This window comes from Pyrgilauda ruficollis, unplaced genomic scaffold, assembly GCF_017590135.1.
Source record: "Pyrgilauda ruficollis isolate IOZ18807 unplaced genomic scaffold, ASM1759013v1 scaffold98, whole genome shotgun sequence".
Classification (NCBI taxonomy): domain Eukaryota; kingdom Metazoa; phylum Chordata; class Aves; order Passeriformes; family Passeridae; genus Pyrgilauda; species Pyrgilauda ruficollis.
Window position 1 is genome coordinate 930,222 of NW_024531932.1, and position 12,607 is coordinate 942,828.

Sequence of the window (12,607 nt, forward strand, 5' to 3'; positions counted from 1 at the left end):
CTCTGCTTTATCAAAGTGCCGCAGTAATAAAACAGTTCTTACAGAAATGTAATTGGATTATTTACTTACTCATAAAGTAAGGTTACCAATGACACTTGCACCGGAGCTGAGAAGCCTTGGTTTAAAGGCCAAGAGAACCACAAGTGCAAGTTGCCTTCCTCACAGCAGGCTTGTGCCCAAGGCACAGTCTGACAGCAGAGCCGCGCCCCGTGCGCACAGTGAACACTTAACTCCTTTAAGCTACTTCTTCAAACACTAAATGCCTACGAGATGATGATAAAGACAAACAACCTGCTGGGCCAGACAAGCTTCTGAGTTTTAAGGTTTGCCTGGCTTTGAGTATCATTGCAGAAGACCACAAAAGCTCGTTTGCTCTAGGAGGCCAGAAGGATGTCCTTTGGGGACAGTCTGCCTCTCCTGTCAGGACAGGTACAGACACTGACTGTGAAGACAGTGGAATCATGAAGCCAGGAGGAAACACAGTTTCACATATTTGCAAAATAATCAACATTACCAGCATTTACTTCATCAATAAGGTAACTATGTTCAAATACTTTACCCGCTCACTACCTGAGGGTGAACTCATGACACCCCTACAGTCGCTAATTACTGGGTAACAAGCCCCCAAAAGTTAGGAGCAACTCGTGTGAAAGAGAAGTTTGACAGAGAACTGGGGGAGAGAGGCCAAAGACGCTTCCCAGTATTCTTTGTTACTGACAGATGCAAAGCCTCTGAGAACCACTGGTCTGAGGGCTCCAACCATAGTGCACATACATGCAGCTTCAGTTAAACCCTGTCTAACGTAGCAATTAGGAGATTTTAGGACAAATGCACCATAAACCTTGATTTTTAGTGTGATTTAGTCATTGTGTCTTAATGCAGTTTCAAAACAAAACAAAGCAAATAAGCAACATTGGAAACAAACATGCAATAAACAACATGAGAGACAGGAAATGCTTTAGCCTACACTGTAGAGGTGAGCAGCAAAAATCAAATACACCAGCCTACCATGCATGGAAATAACTAGATTTAAGCTTTTGCATACCCAAGTGCATACAACATTATCAAATAAAAGTAAATGTGCAGTATAAAATAGTAGCTTAAGAAAGTTCCAGTGTTTGAGAAAGCACTTTATTTTAAATGTATATACATACTTGAATGTTTAACTGAAGAACGCTTTAGTAGCATGGTAAACGCAGCACTGCAAGATGAAGGAAGACAGTTGTAATGGGAATTCTGGCCTTCTTTTCCCACAGGCTGCTGCCATCTTTAACCTGCTGAAGCACTGAAGCAAAGTTTTTCACCTTAGACCAGTTCACATTTCAGGTTGCTCAGCAGATGCTTGTGACTCTGGAGATTCAAATCGCTGGTGGAAGTTTGTCCGTTGTTTCCTAAGCTTCTCAGGAGCTTTTCTCCATAAAATTATTTCCTATTTGAGGAAGAAAACACTCTTGAAACCAACAGCTGCCGTTAAAGCAACAGCATCTAGTATCTTAAGCTCATAATAAACTAAAACTTTCACGAAAATAAAAAATAACTAAACACAAAAGCCCACCAAAAAATGCATCCCCACTACTTATCAGTGCAGTTCATGTAAAAGTAACAGAAAGACACCACCATTAAATTTACATATTTAGTTACTGCTTGAATACGTGCAATCTTGAGCAGTCACCCCTTCCTTAACTATCCTACCCTCAATTTTAATAGTATTGAAGAGTTCAAGAAATTTTTCTTCCTCCTTTTCTCAAAATCCAAAGCCTACCATAGCCAGTGTATGCTCCAGTTCCCTCTTGTTTTCCATGTTTAATTACACTGTCTTGTCTACTTTGTAATAGGAAGATTTTGATCTAATCCACACAGCTTCTTCCAGTGACTCTTTTGGCTACCCCCTTCCTCAGCATCACCTCATCTTCTCTAACATTTTCAGTCAAATGTTCAGTCCTTATTAACACTTTGCAGTTCTGAACCCAGGGTTCAAAACTAGTGCAGGAGGGGAGAAGCAGCAGTTTAAGGAAGCAAACAAATGCACCAGTAACTTATTTTACCCACCCAGAGTTTTGTCTGGGTATCCCCAAAGCAAGTTCCATGGTACTGAGCACCCTGTCCTTGCTGGAATAGCATCCAGCATCCCTCTTGGCTCCTTTTCTGCAGGGTAACATCATCTACAGAGCTGTCAGCACACTTGCCAGCAGAAACGCTTACGCCACACACGAAGCACAGGTGCCTTCTAAGCTGCTGAAGGTTCAAAGCAGCAAGTGAAACAGCCCAGGTAATTCTGCAGCAGGACTGCTCTAGACCATACCTGCTGTTTGAAGTATCGTCTGTCTTCTTCATCCACAAGCACCAGATTTAAGAAGTACCTCACTGAAAATTTTTTGTTCACATCCCTCATTGTTGGAGTTGGGTCATAGCCTGCCAAGAACAATCTTATAGGGATCGATTCACCTGCAAAAAACAGAGAGCTTAAATTAGTTCCTTACAACTGGAATAATTAGTACAGTTTCAGAAGACATGCAAAATAAAAGCAGTTTCCCAAACACTGTCTGTGCTGTTCCTTGCTTAAAAAAAAAAGCAAAGAAACACACACAAGACATAAAAATACCCAGCAAAAAATCAGAAATATAACACTTGAGCACAGAAGCAAGTATGAAATGAAAAGTGAGGACCCTTTCTCAGTGCAAGCAGGAAAGCCAGAAGGATCAGTATTTTGAACTCTCTAGAGGTGGTCTACACCATGGAATCAGGTTTGATGGAAGAATCAGTCACAGAATTTCCAATGGTAAATAAAGGTAAAAGGTAAAAGTTACTAGGACCCCAAGGAAATGTCCTAAATGCCCATAAAAATGTCTTCTCCAAGTAGAAAATGCATCATCATTTCAATAACCTACGGAGAAGTGTGGTTTCTTCAGTTAAAAAAAAAAAAGTGTAAGTCCTCTCTTCTGCTCCAGATCTTTTAAACAGGATTTAAATTAAATTTAAAGTAAATACACCTTTTAAATAGGATTTTAACACTAAATGCTCCCCCTTGAAAACAATCACAGTTATTTACCTTTAACCGGTGCACCATCCATTATTTCGTACTTTGCAATAGTTTCAGTCTCTGTTGTGGTACTGGGTCCTGGTGAAACAAGTTCTCTGTGAGAACACACACTTCAGTTTTAAACATTCACAAAGCCTTATCTCAACAACTTTCATTCTGCAGCTTTTAAACTAACACAGCACTGCCTTTTTGCCTTTGTCGTGCATGTAAGTCAGACATGGCTAAAGCCAGCAAAACCCCCTCCCAGGCAGGACATCTTTCTTACTCTCCTCCCACCACACTGACACAGCAGAGGCAGGCACCAGAGCTTCAAAGGAGCCCTGGATATGCAAGCTTTAAATAAGGGACAAGCAAGAGAGTCTGGAATCCTGAAACCGCTCTGCTCGGTGAGCAGTGGTAGCAACTGGTACTGCTAGGCCACGCTCAAGCTGGGAACTGAAGGGTCCTCAGCCAGCTCAAGAGCCAGCAGTAAAGTAGAGCCTTCTGCCCTTCCTCCAGTGGAAGCTTTCTCATTCTCCATACAAGAAGCTCCCAAGAACCCCAGCTACTGGGGAGTGAAGTGTCATGAGCCACAGCCTCTTCCAGCCTTGTTCCAGCGAGTACAAGCCTGATCTGCCATGATCAGGCTGTTTCTGCTTCAAAGCCACTTGGTATTTCCATCACATCCATTTTTCTGGATGACAGAAAATGACACATTTCTAGAACATGAGTGATTCATGCTGATGTTAAGCCCCCTTAACCAGTCAATCCCTGTAGAGGCAAGGGGGTCTTCAGGATGCATTTTACACCTCCTCCCTTGTTCTTTATCTATTAAGGCTGATTACACTTCTGTGTATTTATGTCCAAGTTCCATTTACAAGGGCTCACATTTGTGAAGAGTCACAAGAGTCACAACCCCAGAGCAATTAAACAGACTGGCAGTGCTGACTACGAAGTATTATTGCCAAAGCACAAAATGCAAATGGCAGCCAAACACCAGTGAGAAAGAAGCTGGTGGAGCACTGGTTCTGCCAGCACTGCTACTACTGACTTCAGTCTCCAGGTCTGCATAAGGCTCAACTGGCACACAAGCTGCCATTTCATTTGGCCTTTGTTTCTCTTACCAATTCCAGTAATCTCCTTTTTGATCAGCTGCAACTCCATGTGCTGAATTTTTATTCTCACTAAGAGGAAATAAATTTTTCCAACAATCACATCCTTTAAGTGATACCTTTAAGAGAACAAAATGGGGGATTTTGTTAAAGAATAAACACAAGTTTTGCACTTTCTTGAACACAAGTCACACAGGCAGCTATCTGCCTGGAAACTACTGGGAGCTTACTTCCCCAGGGAACTAAGCACTTAGCCAGACCACAGCAACTACAATATTTCCATCATTCCATCAGTATCAATACAGGAAGTGCTATTATTTATGCTGTAAAGGCATAAATGCAAAAAATAAGGCTTAAATATTTGCTAATGACCTTCCTGTTAGTACTGAAGACAGAACAGCCAACTATATCTCAAAAAGGCCTTTGTGAAATTAGTACTTTACATTTTAAGTCTCCAGAAGGTGAAGTTGGTCACCATATATTACATACTGGACCCTTTCATACCAAGTTACTTACTAAAAAGCATTTTTCTCTGACACTTACTTTGACTTATTGTATTCAAACTCTATGTGGAGACAGTCTTCAATGCCTACTTCCATTTTGATGGAGTTGTTTACATCTGGGTATGTAGCGAGCTGGTGAACAATCAGATCATATTCTTTCACCAAGTCTGACAGCCGTCTCACTATTGTCACTTTTAGAAAATACCTAGGAAGAAAGCCACTGGATTAGCCAGAATGATTCAGATTTACTAAGTAAGAGCCCTCATCTTCTGAAGTACAGCTATTCTTTGAAAGACCAGTGTACAATCTCAAGACTAAGCAGAAAAGAGTAAGATTCCAAAATGCAAGACAAAACACATGTGGGAGTGTTTTCTTCAGTTGTGGCTATGGGTTTTTCTTTTAGAGGAGAGACATGGACTGTCTTCACTTGATTGAACTGGAGGAATTTTATTTATACAAACAGCATTGAGTGATTCCAAATTAAGTAGAAAAGACCACATTGTGTTAAAATCTCCCCAACTCCAAACAAGGCACACTACTGGCTTTTACATGTTCTATGTAATAACTAAAAGGAAGAAAGAGGGGGCAGCATAATTGCTAAATTATGAATTTTCTACAGGGGAGGAGAGGGAAAAAAAAAAGGTTTAGCAGTTACAAACCTCAGTCTGACGTTGGCACCAATGTAGGACTCATATGGCTTTTCAACCTGCATGAATTCAAAGTCATAGTTTCTGCTTTGGGTCAGTTCTCCGGGTAAGGCCAGTTCTTTCACTAAATTTACAAATTCATGGGTATTGCTTTTGTCATTGAAGAGTTCTAAAGTTAGAAAGTTAAAGGAAAATATGTTTCAGTGTTTATTTTTAGCAAACAAAATTGTCTTTAATTTGACAGCAGCAGGTGGGAGAGTATAACAGAAGCAATTAACTTAAAATACACATATTTGACCAAATGTTTTATTCAGATTTTCGAATTACCTTCAGTTCTAGCAACCTACAGTTAGCATCCCTAAAGAACTAACTGGAATGAAGAGAACACACTGAGAGCTTCACTAGCATGGCATTGTTTGTTAATGACAGTTTAGCTAGCTTTAATAAGTACTTCTTGCTTTGCATGCTCTGTAATTAGCATTGCCTGGTTTTGGCTTCCAGCATTTGTTGCTGCAGGGACAAGCCTAAGCAGCGTCAGGACTGCCTTATTTAGGACAGGCCAGTGATCCTAATCTGATCTGCAGATTAAAAACATCTAGCAAATAATTTATTATTACTACCAGTCTACAGTCAAATAGCTTAATATGACCCCTGGTCAAAATCAGTCATTTGGAAACAAAGGCAGTTCCACAGCAACAGCATCTCCTGTCCCCAGAGCAGTGCCAGTGATTAATTCCTAGATATGTGTCGTGCAATTCTCACCAAAAATTACCCTAAAATCAAAACCCAAACACTTCAGCATCTAAAAATAAGCTTCTCAACCATTCAAAACTGAACATCAGCATTGGTAGTTGGTGTTACACAGACCAAAGTTTTTCAGAAGAGAATAAATGAACTAAACAGACCAACTCCACAGTTTATCACTGCCAATGTGGCAGGAACTAACACTAACTAGTAACTCCTATTTCTAATATGACCACAAATTGTCTAAAAATGTACTTTGTTTGCTGGGACAAGCATTTATCTAATGCATAGTTTATCTAATGCTGCCTATCAAATACTTTTTGTGCCAGTCAGTCAGAAAAGCTGTACTCTGAAGAGCTGGTTTAAAATGCAGCTTTGATACGGAGTTAGTCTGCAAACAGTGCAGAGAGATCACACTACTGGAATCCTTTCTGCATTTCTATACTGACACTTGGAAGGATGCAAGAAAACATGGACAAGTACAAAGAGCAGTAGTTTAAACCACGTCTGCATAACTCTGTGGACTTCCAAATGTACCATAACAGAAAGTCCCAGAAAGGTATGAATTTCAAGAAACACTACATCAAATTCAATTAATCTAGAGAATAAAATGTGTAAGTCAAGATGAAAAACAATCTGTACAGCTGTTAGAAGACAGCAGACTAAATGAAGATGACATACCTGAGCTCTTTTTTTCCCTCTGTCTATATGCCTCACTCCCATGACAGTGCTGCTTTATTCTCAGAGTTTAATTTTACAACCTTACTGATCAAAACCTCCAAGGACAAAGCAGCAGGTGCCAGGTCTCAGACACACTGCTACACAACACTTCAGACACAGACTACTGGAGCCTACTGACTGATGAGAAACAGGGAATTTGTGAAATTCCATTTGAAGTCAATTGTATGAGGCTGAAACTTGAGCAATTACTTCCAAGGGGGACAACAATGCAAAGAGCTCTCTGAGAAGGAAGGAGTTTTAGCATCAGCCCAAGGGTGCAGAGAGACTACCTGGACTGGTAAGAAGATTCCTCATAGTTCAACTCCAAGCAGACTTTGGTAGTTATAAGGAATTTACATTTCTAATAGGTTTTATAAAACCAACTACCATAAAATTTTTAAAAGTATTTTGCTGTAAGCTGCCTCTTAATTTCTTTCGTATGCCTCTTCTCTTTCAGAGAAGACCACAAGTTTAGTTTTTTTGAATCTCTACTGGTTATTAATCCAATTTTTAGCTAGTCTGAGACAGACTGAATACTCACCAACCCAGTTCTCCCTCCCACGTATGTATCTTTCTCCCAGTGACTTTCTGAGTAGCACAAATTAGTACATCTTTTGCTTTAAAGTAAGGAAAACAACTTTCCTCTGGCCCTTATCACCCACTGATCAGAACAGGTTGCATTGTCTGAGCCAAACTGCTGATAGTCCCAAGTGCCAAGTTCCATTAACCACAAGCACCTAAAAGCCCCCTTATAGCTCAAACTCACCAATTTGTCCTACAAATTCAATTCTAATTCCTTGGTGCTCTAGTCTCTTCCCATGTTTAAGGGAGACGTTCACCTACCGAGGTAAAAAAAACCAAAAAAACACACACAAGTTAAATTTTTTCAACATTTTCACTCTAACACAATCTCAGTAAAAAGGAAAACCTATTAGCACATGCCTATGGAAACCAAGATCTCTTCTCAAGAACTTGAAGGCAGCCAAATCAAACAGCTGATCATGAAATTAAGCATTTCCAAGGCACCACTAAAACATTCAAGAAAAATCTAATCATCCACAAGACTGAATTTCATAACTAAAATTGGAACTTTCAAGTCCCAAAATTAAGTAACCAAGCCACAGCTCAAGCAGAGCCAGTCGTGATGCTTCAACGCATCTTCTGACAGTCACATCTGGAAGTTCAAAAATGAAATGCCATGAGATTGATTCCTTTCAAGTCATGTGAGCTTCAGTCCCTTCTCCGGCAGACAGCTAAATACTGGTGTTGGCTAAGTCAATGAAAAATAACAGATAATGAAACCCACTATGAAGACTTTCATTTGTGACTCTGATTCTCAAAAACAGGTAAGTAAGGATTCCACAAGGTTACGTTGTACAGAAACATGTAAATACTAAGCACACAGAATGTTTTCTTATAAGACATGATGACCAGAGAAATTCCTGTACAAAAATCCAGTACACTGTCACTATTTGAGTTGAAAGTAAATCACTGGAACAATCCATCACTGTGGTGAAAAAAAGGATGGGGTAGAGAGAAGCTGTCCAAAAAACTTCTGGTCTCCCAGACCTCCTCATGCCACTGTGCCTGTGTTAGCCAAAACTCATCAGGCACCTCTCAGGCATCCCCAATAAAAGCAAGCACTGCTCCATCAGGTCATCATAAGCTTCTCCCTCAGTTTCCTGGGTTTGAGGCTCATCTCGTGGCCCTTCACATCCCTGCAAGGATATTTCCAGAGAAGCAAGATCTTTTTACAGAAAGGTATAGCCAGAGCAGGAAGATGCCCAGTGCTGTAGGTCAGTCAAGATCAAAGTTGGCACTCAGAAGTCAATCTCAGAACCCAACAGTACCCGGCTCAAGTCTTTTGAAGGAGAAGTGAATCTTAACAGAAATACTCAGAGTGTGAGAATGGCTCCAGCAAAACAGAGTGATGGTAAAGAGTGCCTAGGTGCAATACTGAATGTAGGGAAATTGCTCTGGAAAGCTCAACTTCATTGTCTCTTTTCCCAGTAAGTAAAACTCTTGTTGACTCAGCAGTCAGCTGAACTACATATGTTGCTCCTCTGTTGCAATCCAGAAATCACTTCAGGGCATGGAACGCAAGGCTTATCTTCAGGGTGTGCAAATTTTTGACTGTGCCAGCCAGAAATTACTGTTACCTGTACTGGATTGTGGATTTTGGAATTCAAAGGGAAGGGGAAGCAGGTGGATCCTGTTTGAAACAGTTTTCTCATCAGAAGCAACAGCAAGATTGCACATCATTGCATAAAAAGCTTATTCATAAATATCAGATGACCGGAAATAAATAGTTACTATTCAAAAATGTTGATTTCTATCAGCTGCCTGAATGACTGTGGTTAAAAAAAACCATACATAGCAAAACAGTTTCCTCTTTGAGTAACAACACAAGCTGAAAATGCAGCTCTCACAGCAGTTTTTCATTTACCTTCCAATATGCATTTGCATGCCTGAATCAGAACAGTGATTAATAGTCACTTTTAAATAAAAATTTACCTTTCCTGAAACAGATTCTCCATCGTAGAAGAGAAAATGCTTCTCTACTTTACCATCTTCTGTTTTGATTTCTGCAGGTTTCCGTGTTTCGGCATCATTAAGTACAACATCAATCTCACAAACAGGAACGAAAAGGTTTCCAAGAAAACTCTGGAATAACAAGAATTGGATTAATTACTACACAGTGGACACTCAATTTGAAATGTGGTGTTTACTTGCAGCTCTACACTATACACCGGGGGAAAAACCATTTGTGCTTCCACGAAGTTACAAAGCCATTATGTATGAGAGACCCAAGAAAGAGTGATGACAAAGGACAGCTGTTCATCCAGCAAATAACTGAAATCAGGTCAGTAACAAGCAGCGACAGCTCTTACAAAATATCACGTTTATAAAAAGTACACAGCGTAATTACCATTACAACCACTAAAAAACCCAAACACTAGAGCAAAGTGGAATGGAAAGAAACAATAATAAGGGATATCATGCAAAGCCCAAAGCAACCTCCTGGCTGGGGAACAGGAGCAGGGATTTTATTTGCTGCCTCTGCCTACACACCACAGTTGTCTTAGCAGACAGCACCAGCAGCTTTGAGAGGCAGCAGTTCTTCCCACAGCTCTTCAGTTCTTCACCTCAGCCGAAGTGAAGCAGTTTTTCACCTCAGCTGCACAAGGCTGCCATCACAGAGGGTGTTACAGGTGCAGCTGTGACACTGCTCCAGGCACAGTGCTTGTCCTCACCTTTCCTCAGCATTCTCTGTGCTCGAACTTTTGACCGGCACTGAACACAAGAACGCAAGAGACCATCCTTTGATCTCACACAAACACCTCTTACAAGAAGCTGCAAAACATGTTCATGGCTCTGTGGGAAACTCAGTAAGATTAGTACAAAAGCCAACATTTTCCTCCAAAGATTTGGGCACTAATCTGCTTTGATGTAAAGCAGACGACTCTTCACTAATTCAGTGTGATTTTTGGGTTTTTTGAGAAATTACACTATGCTCTCCAAGAGAACATCTGCTTCAACCAGATGAATTTGGTATACACGAAACAGTCTGTCCTGGTTTTGGCTGCAGTTAATTTCTTCTAGATATATGTTCTTCTAGAGTTAATTTCTTCTCAGTAGCTGATACAGCACTGTTTTTTGGATTCAGTCTTGGAACAACACTGATAACACACTGAGGTTTTAGCTGTTGCTAAGTTGGGTTCATTCTAAGTCAAGGACTTCTTTGTGCTTCATGCTCTACCAGTGGGGAGGTACACCACAGAGCTGGGAGGGAGCATGGCCAGGACAGGTGACCCAAACCAGCCACAGGGATATTCCACACCTCAGAATGTCCTGCTCAGTGTACAAACTGGGGGAGTTACCCAGAGGGGGCTGGCAGGGGTCTGGCATCAGTCAGCAGGTAGGTAAGCAACTATATTGTCCATCACTCGTTCATGTTTCCTTTTCATTATTATTATGCTATTATGTACCATTATTATATTTTACTTTGCTTCAATTATTAAACTGTTACCTCAACCTGCAAGTTTTACTTTTGCCTCTCCTCCCCATCCCAGCAGGGTGGGGAGATAAGCGAGCAGCTGGGGTGGTGTTTTCTTGCCAGCTGGGGTTAAACAACACAATCACTGCCACTCCATCAATGTAACATTAAAAAAAAGGAGTGAGAACTCTTTCCAAGACGTTATGGGGACCTAAAGTTTGAAATGCAGCATAAAAAACAGACAGCCTAGGGGAAGATTTGATCTGAATGCTACTGCTTAGCAGTAGGAACACTGAGTGACTTCATGCTCACCCCTCCTAGAGAGCAGAGGACACAGAGCAAGCTGGAGCTACAGAACAGTGATTCACACAAGATCAAACTGACTTTTATGTGCTCAGCAATCGGCCCCACTTCAACCCACAAAGATGGGTATGACTCAAACTATATCTACTACACGTTCCGAGGTGAAAGCAGCAGCAGACAACCAGCAAGGCCAGCAGACAGAAGACCAAAATGTACTCCAAGTCTCTGCCAAGCACAGATTTGTACAGACTGCTGAAAAATGCTTTTTGTTGTTTTGTTTTGCAAACAGTGCACACTAGAACCATTACTGATTCTTGGCTTCTGGAGAAGGGCAAGAGAAAAAGAAGAAAGTTTCAACAAGAATTCCAAATTGTAGACTATTTTAAACACAAGATACTTTTGAGCAGGCCACATTTTCTCCTTGAAACTGTACTTGTTTTCCAGATTAGTCTTATACTCTCCTCTAACTAAACAAGGAAGCACATTACATTAAAGTAAACTATACAGGATGCTCTCACAGTACCTTCTGAATTACAGGCTGACCATTTAAATGGTCAACCATACCAAACATTGGGAACACATCACTTCTCAGGAGACTGCATGTAAATATTTCAACTGCACTCCTCCGAGATTAGCTATGATCTCCTTCAGAAAGAACAAGAACATATGAAATAAAGAAGTCAGCAGCAGGCATCTCCTCCAGCTGCTATCGAAGATATTGCTGCGGGGAAACTATGCAAAACAAGAAGTATTTTAGATAGCTATCGTAGGGCTTATTATGTTACAGTTTAAGAGAATGCAGACAGAGAACTGGGGTTTCCAGAAACTGGCCAAATGCCATGCTCCGCTCTTGGTTTCGTGCAAAAGACAGACGCTGGAGATTCTGCTACATCAGGACCAAAACCCAGCTGCGTTCAGCCCCGAAGTGCAATAGCTGCACTGGAGGACTTGTGGGAATGCCAGCGGCTGACAGGGAACAGAAATCCCAGCCTCACACGGAGCCCCGAGCAGCTCCTGCACGCACAGGAGACAAACGTGAAGGAACCCGAACGCCCCAGAACCACAAAGCCATCGATCCAGATGACTCTTTACAGCACGTATTTCTTCAACCTCTTCATCGCAGCGCACCGAGCGCTCGGCCCAGGCTGCCGGGCACAGGGCGGCCGCGGTTTCCCGGAGGCTGCGCTCGGTGCGGAGCGGAGCCCGCGGCGGCCAGCGCTGCCTCACGGCACTGCCGGAAGATCCCGATAAGCGCAGGTCCGCCCGGGCGCTCTCCCCGACGGCAGCTCTGCGGGGCACACGGAACCCGAGTTTCAGCACCAAACCCCGCCCTGCCGAGGTCATGCGGGCACTCTTGATCCGCAAATAAAATTAATAACCCCCTAAATCCTTGCTTTTGGACGGAAGGAGGGGGGAGAGGCGGCGCCGCCCTGCCCAGGCCGCCGCCGCCTCAGGCGATGGCGGATCGGCGCTGCCCCCCCGCCCCGCACTCGCCATGGTACGCGCCCCCTCCGCGCCCCCCTGCACACCCCTCACAACCGCGGCCACCCCATCCCGTATAC

The 12,607-nt window shown here is 42.1% G+C and overlaps 1 protein-coding gene across 2 annotated transcripts in view; it reads right to left on the reverse strand.

Moving 5' to 3' along the window:
* Positions 1-1,117: 1,117 nt before the first annotated feature.
* Positions 1,118-12,607, reverse strand: part of VPS26A (VPS26, retromer complex component A) — a 12,970-nt gene continuing 1,480 nt past the window's right edge. The window contains exons 1-9 of one of the 2 annotated variants that reach the window (XM_041490068.1): positions 11,569-11,690; positions 9,260-9,409; positions 7,512-7,584; positions 5,294-5,450; positions 4,675-4,839; positions 4,144-4,250; positions 3,050-3,118; positions 2,303-2,445; positions 1,118-1,429 (exon numbers count right to left, since the gene is read on the reverse strand). In XM_041490068.1, the coding sequence (XP_041346002.1) occupies positions 1,316-1,429; positions 2,303-2,445; positions 3,050-3,118; positions 4,144-4,250; positions 4,675-4,839; positions 5,294-5,450; positions 7,512-7,584; positions 9,260-9,409; positions 11,569-11,616 (1,026 nt within the window). In that variant the 5' untranslated portion in view covers positions 11,617-11,690 and the 3' untranslated portion in view covers positions 1,118-1,315. Of the gene's footprint in view, positions 1,430-2,302; positions 2,446-3,049; positions 3,119-4,143; positions 4,251-4,674; positions 4,840-5,293; positions 5,451-7,511; positions 7,585-9,259; positions 9,410-11,568; positions 11,691-12,607 lie in introns of those variants that run through there. The other variant, XM_041490069.1, reaches the window with a different exon arrangement.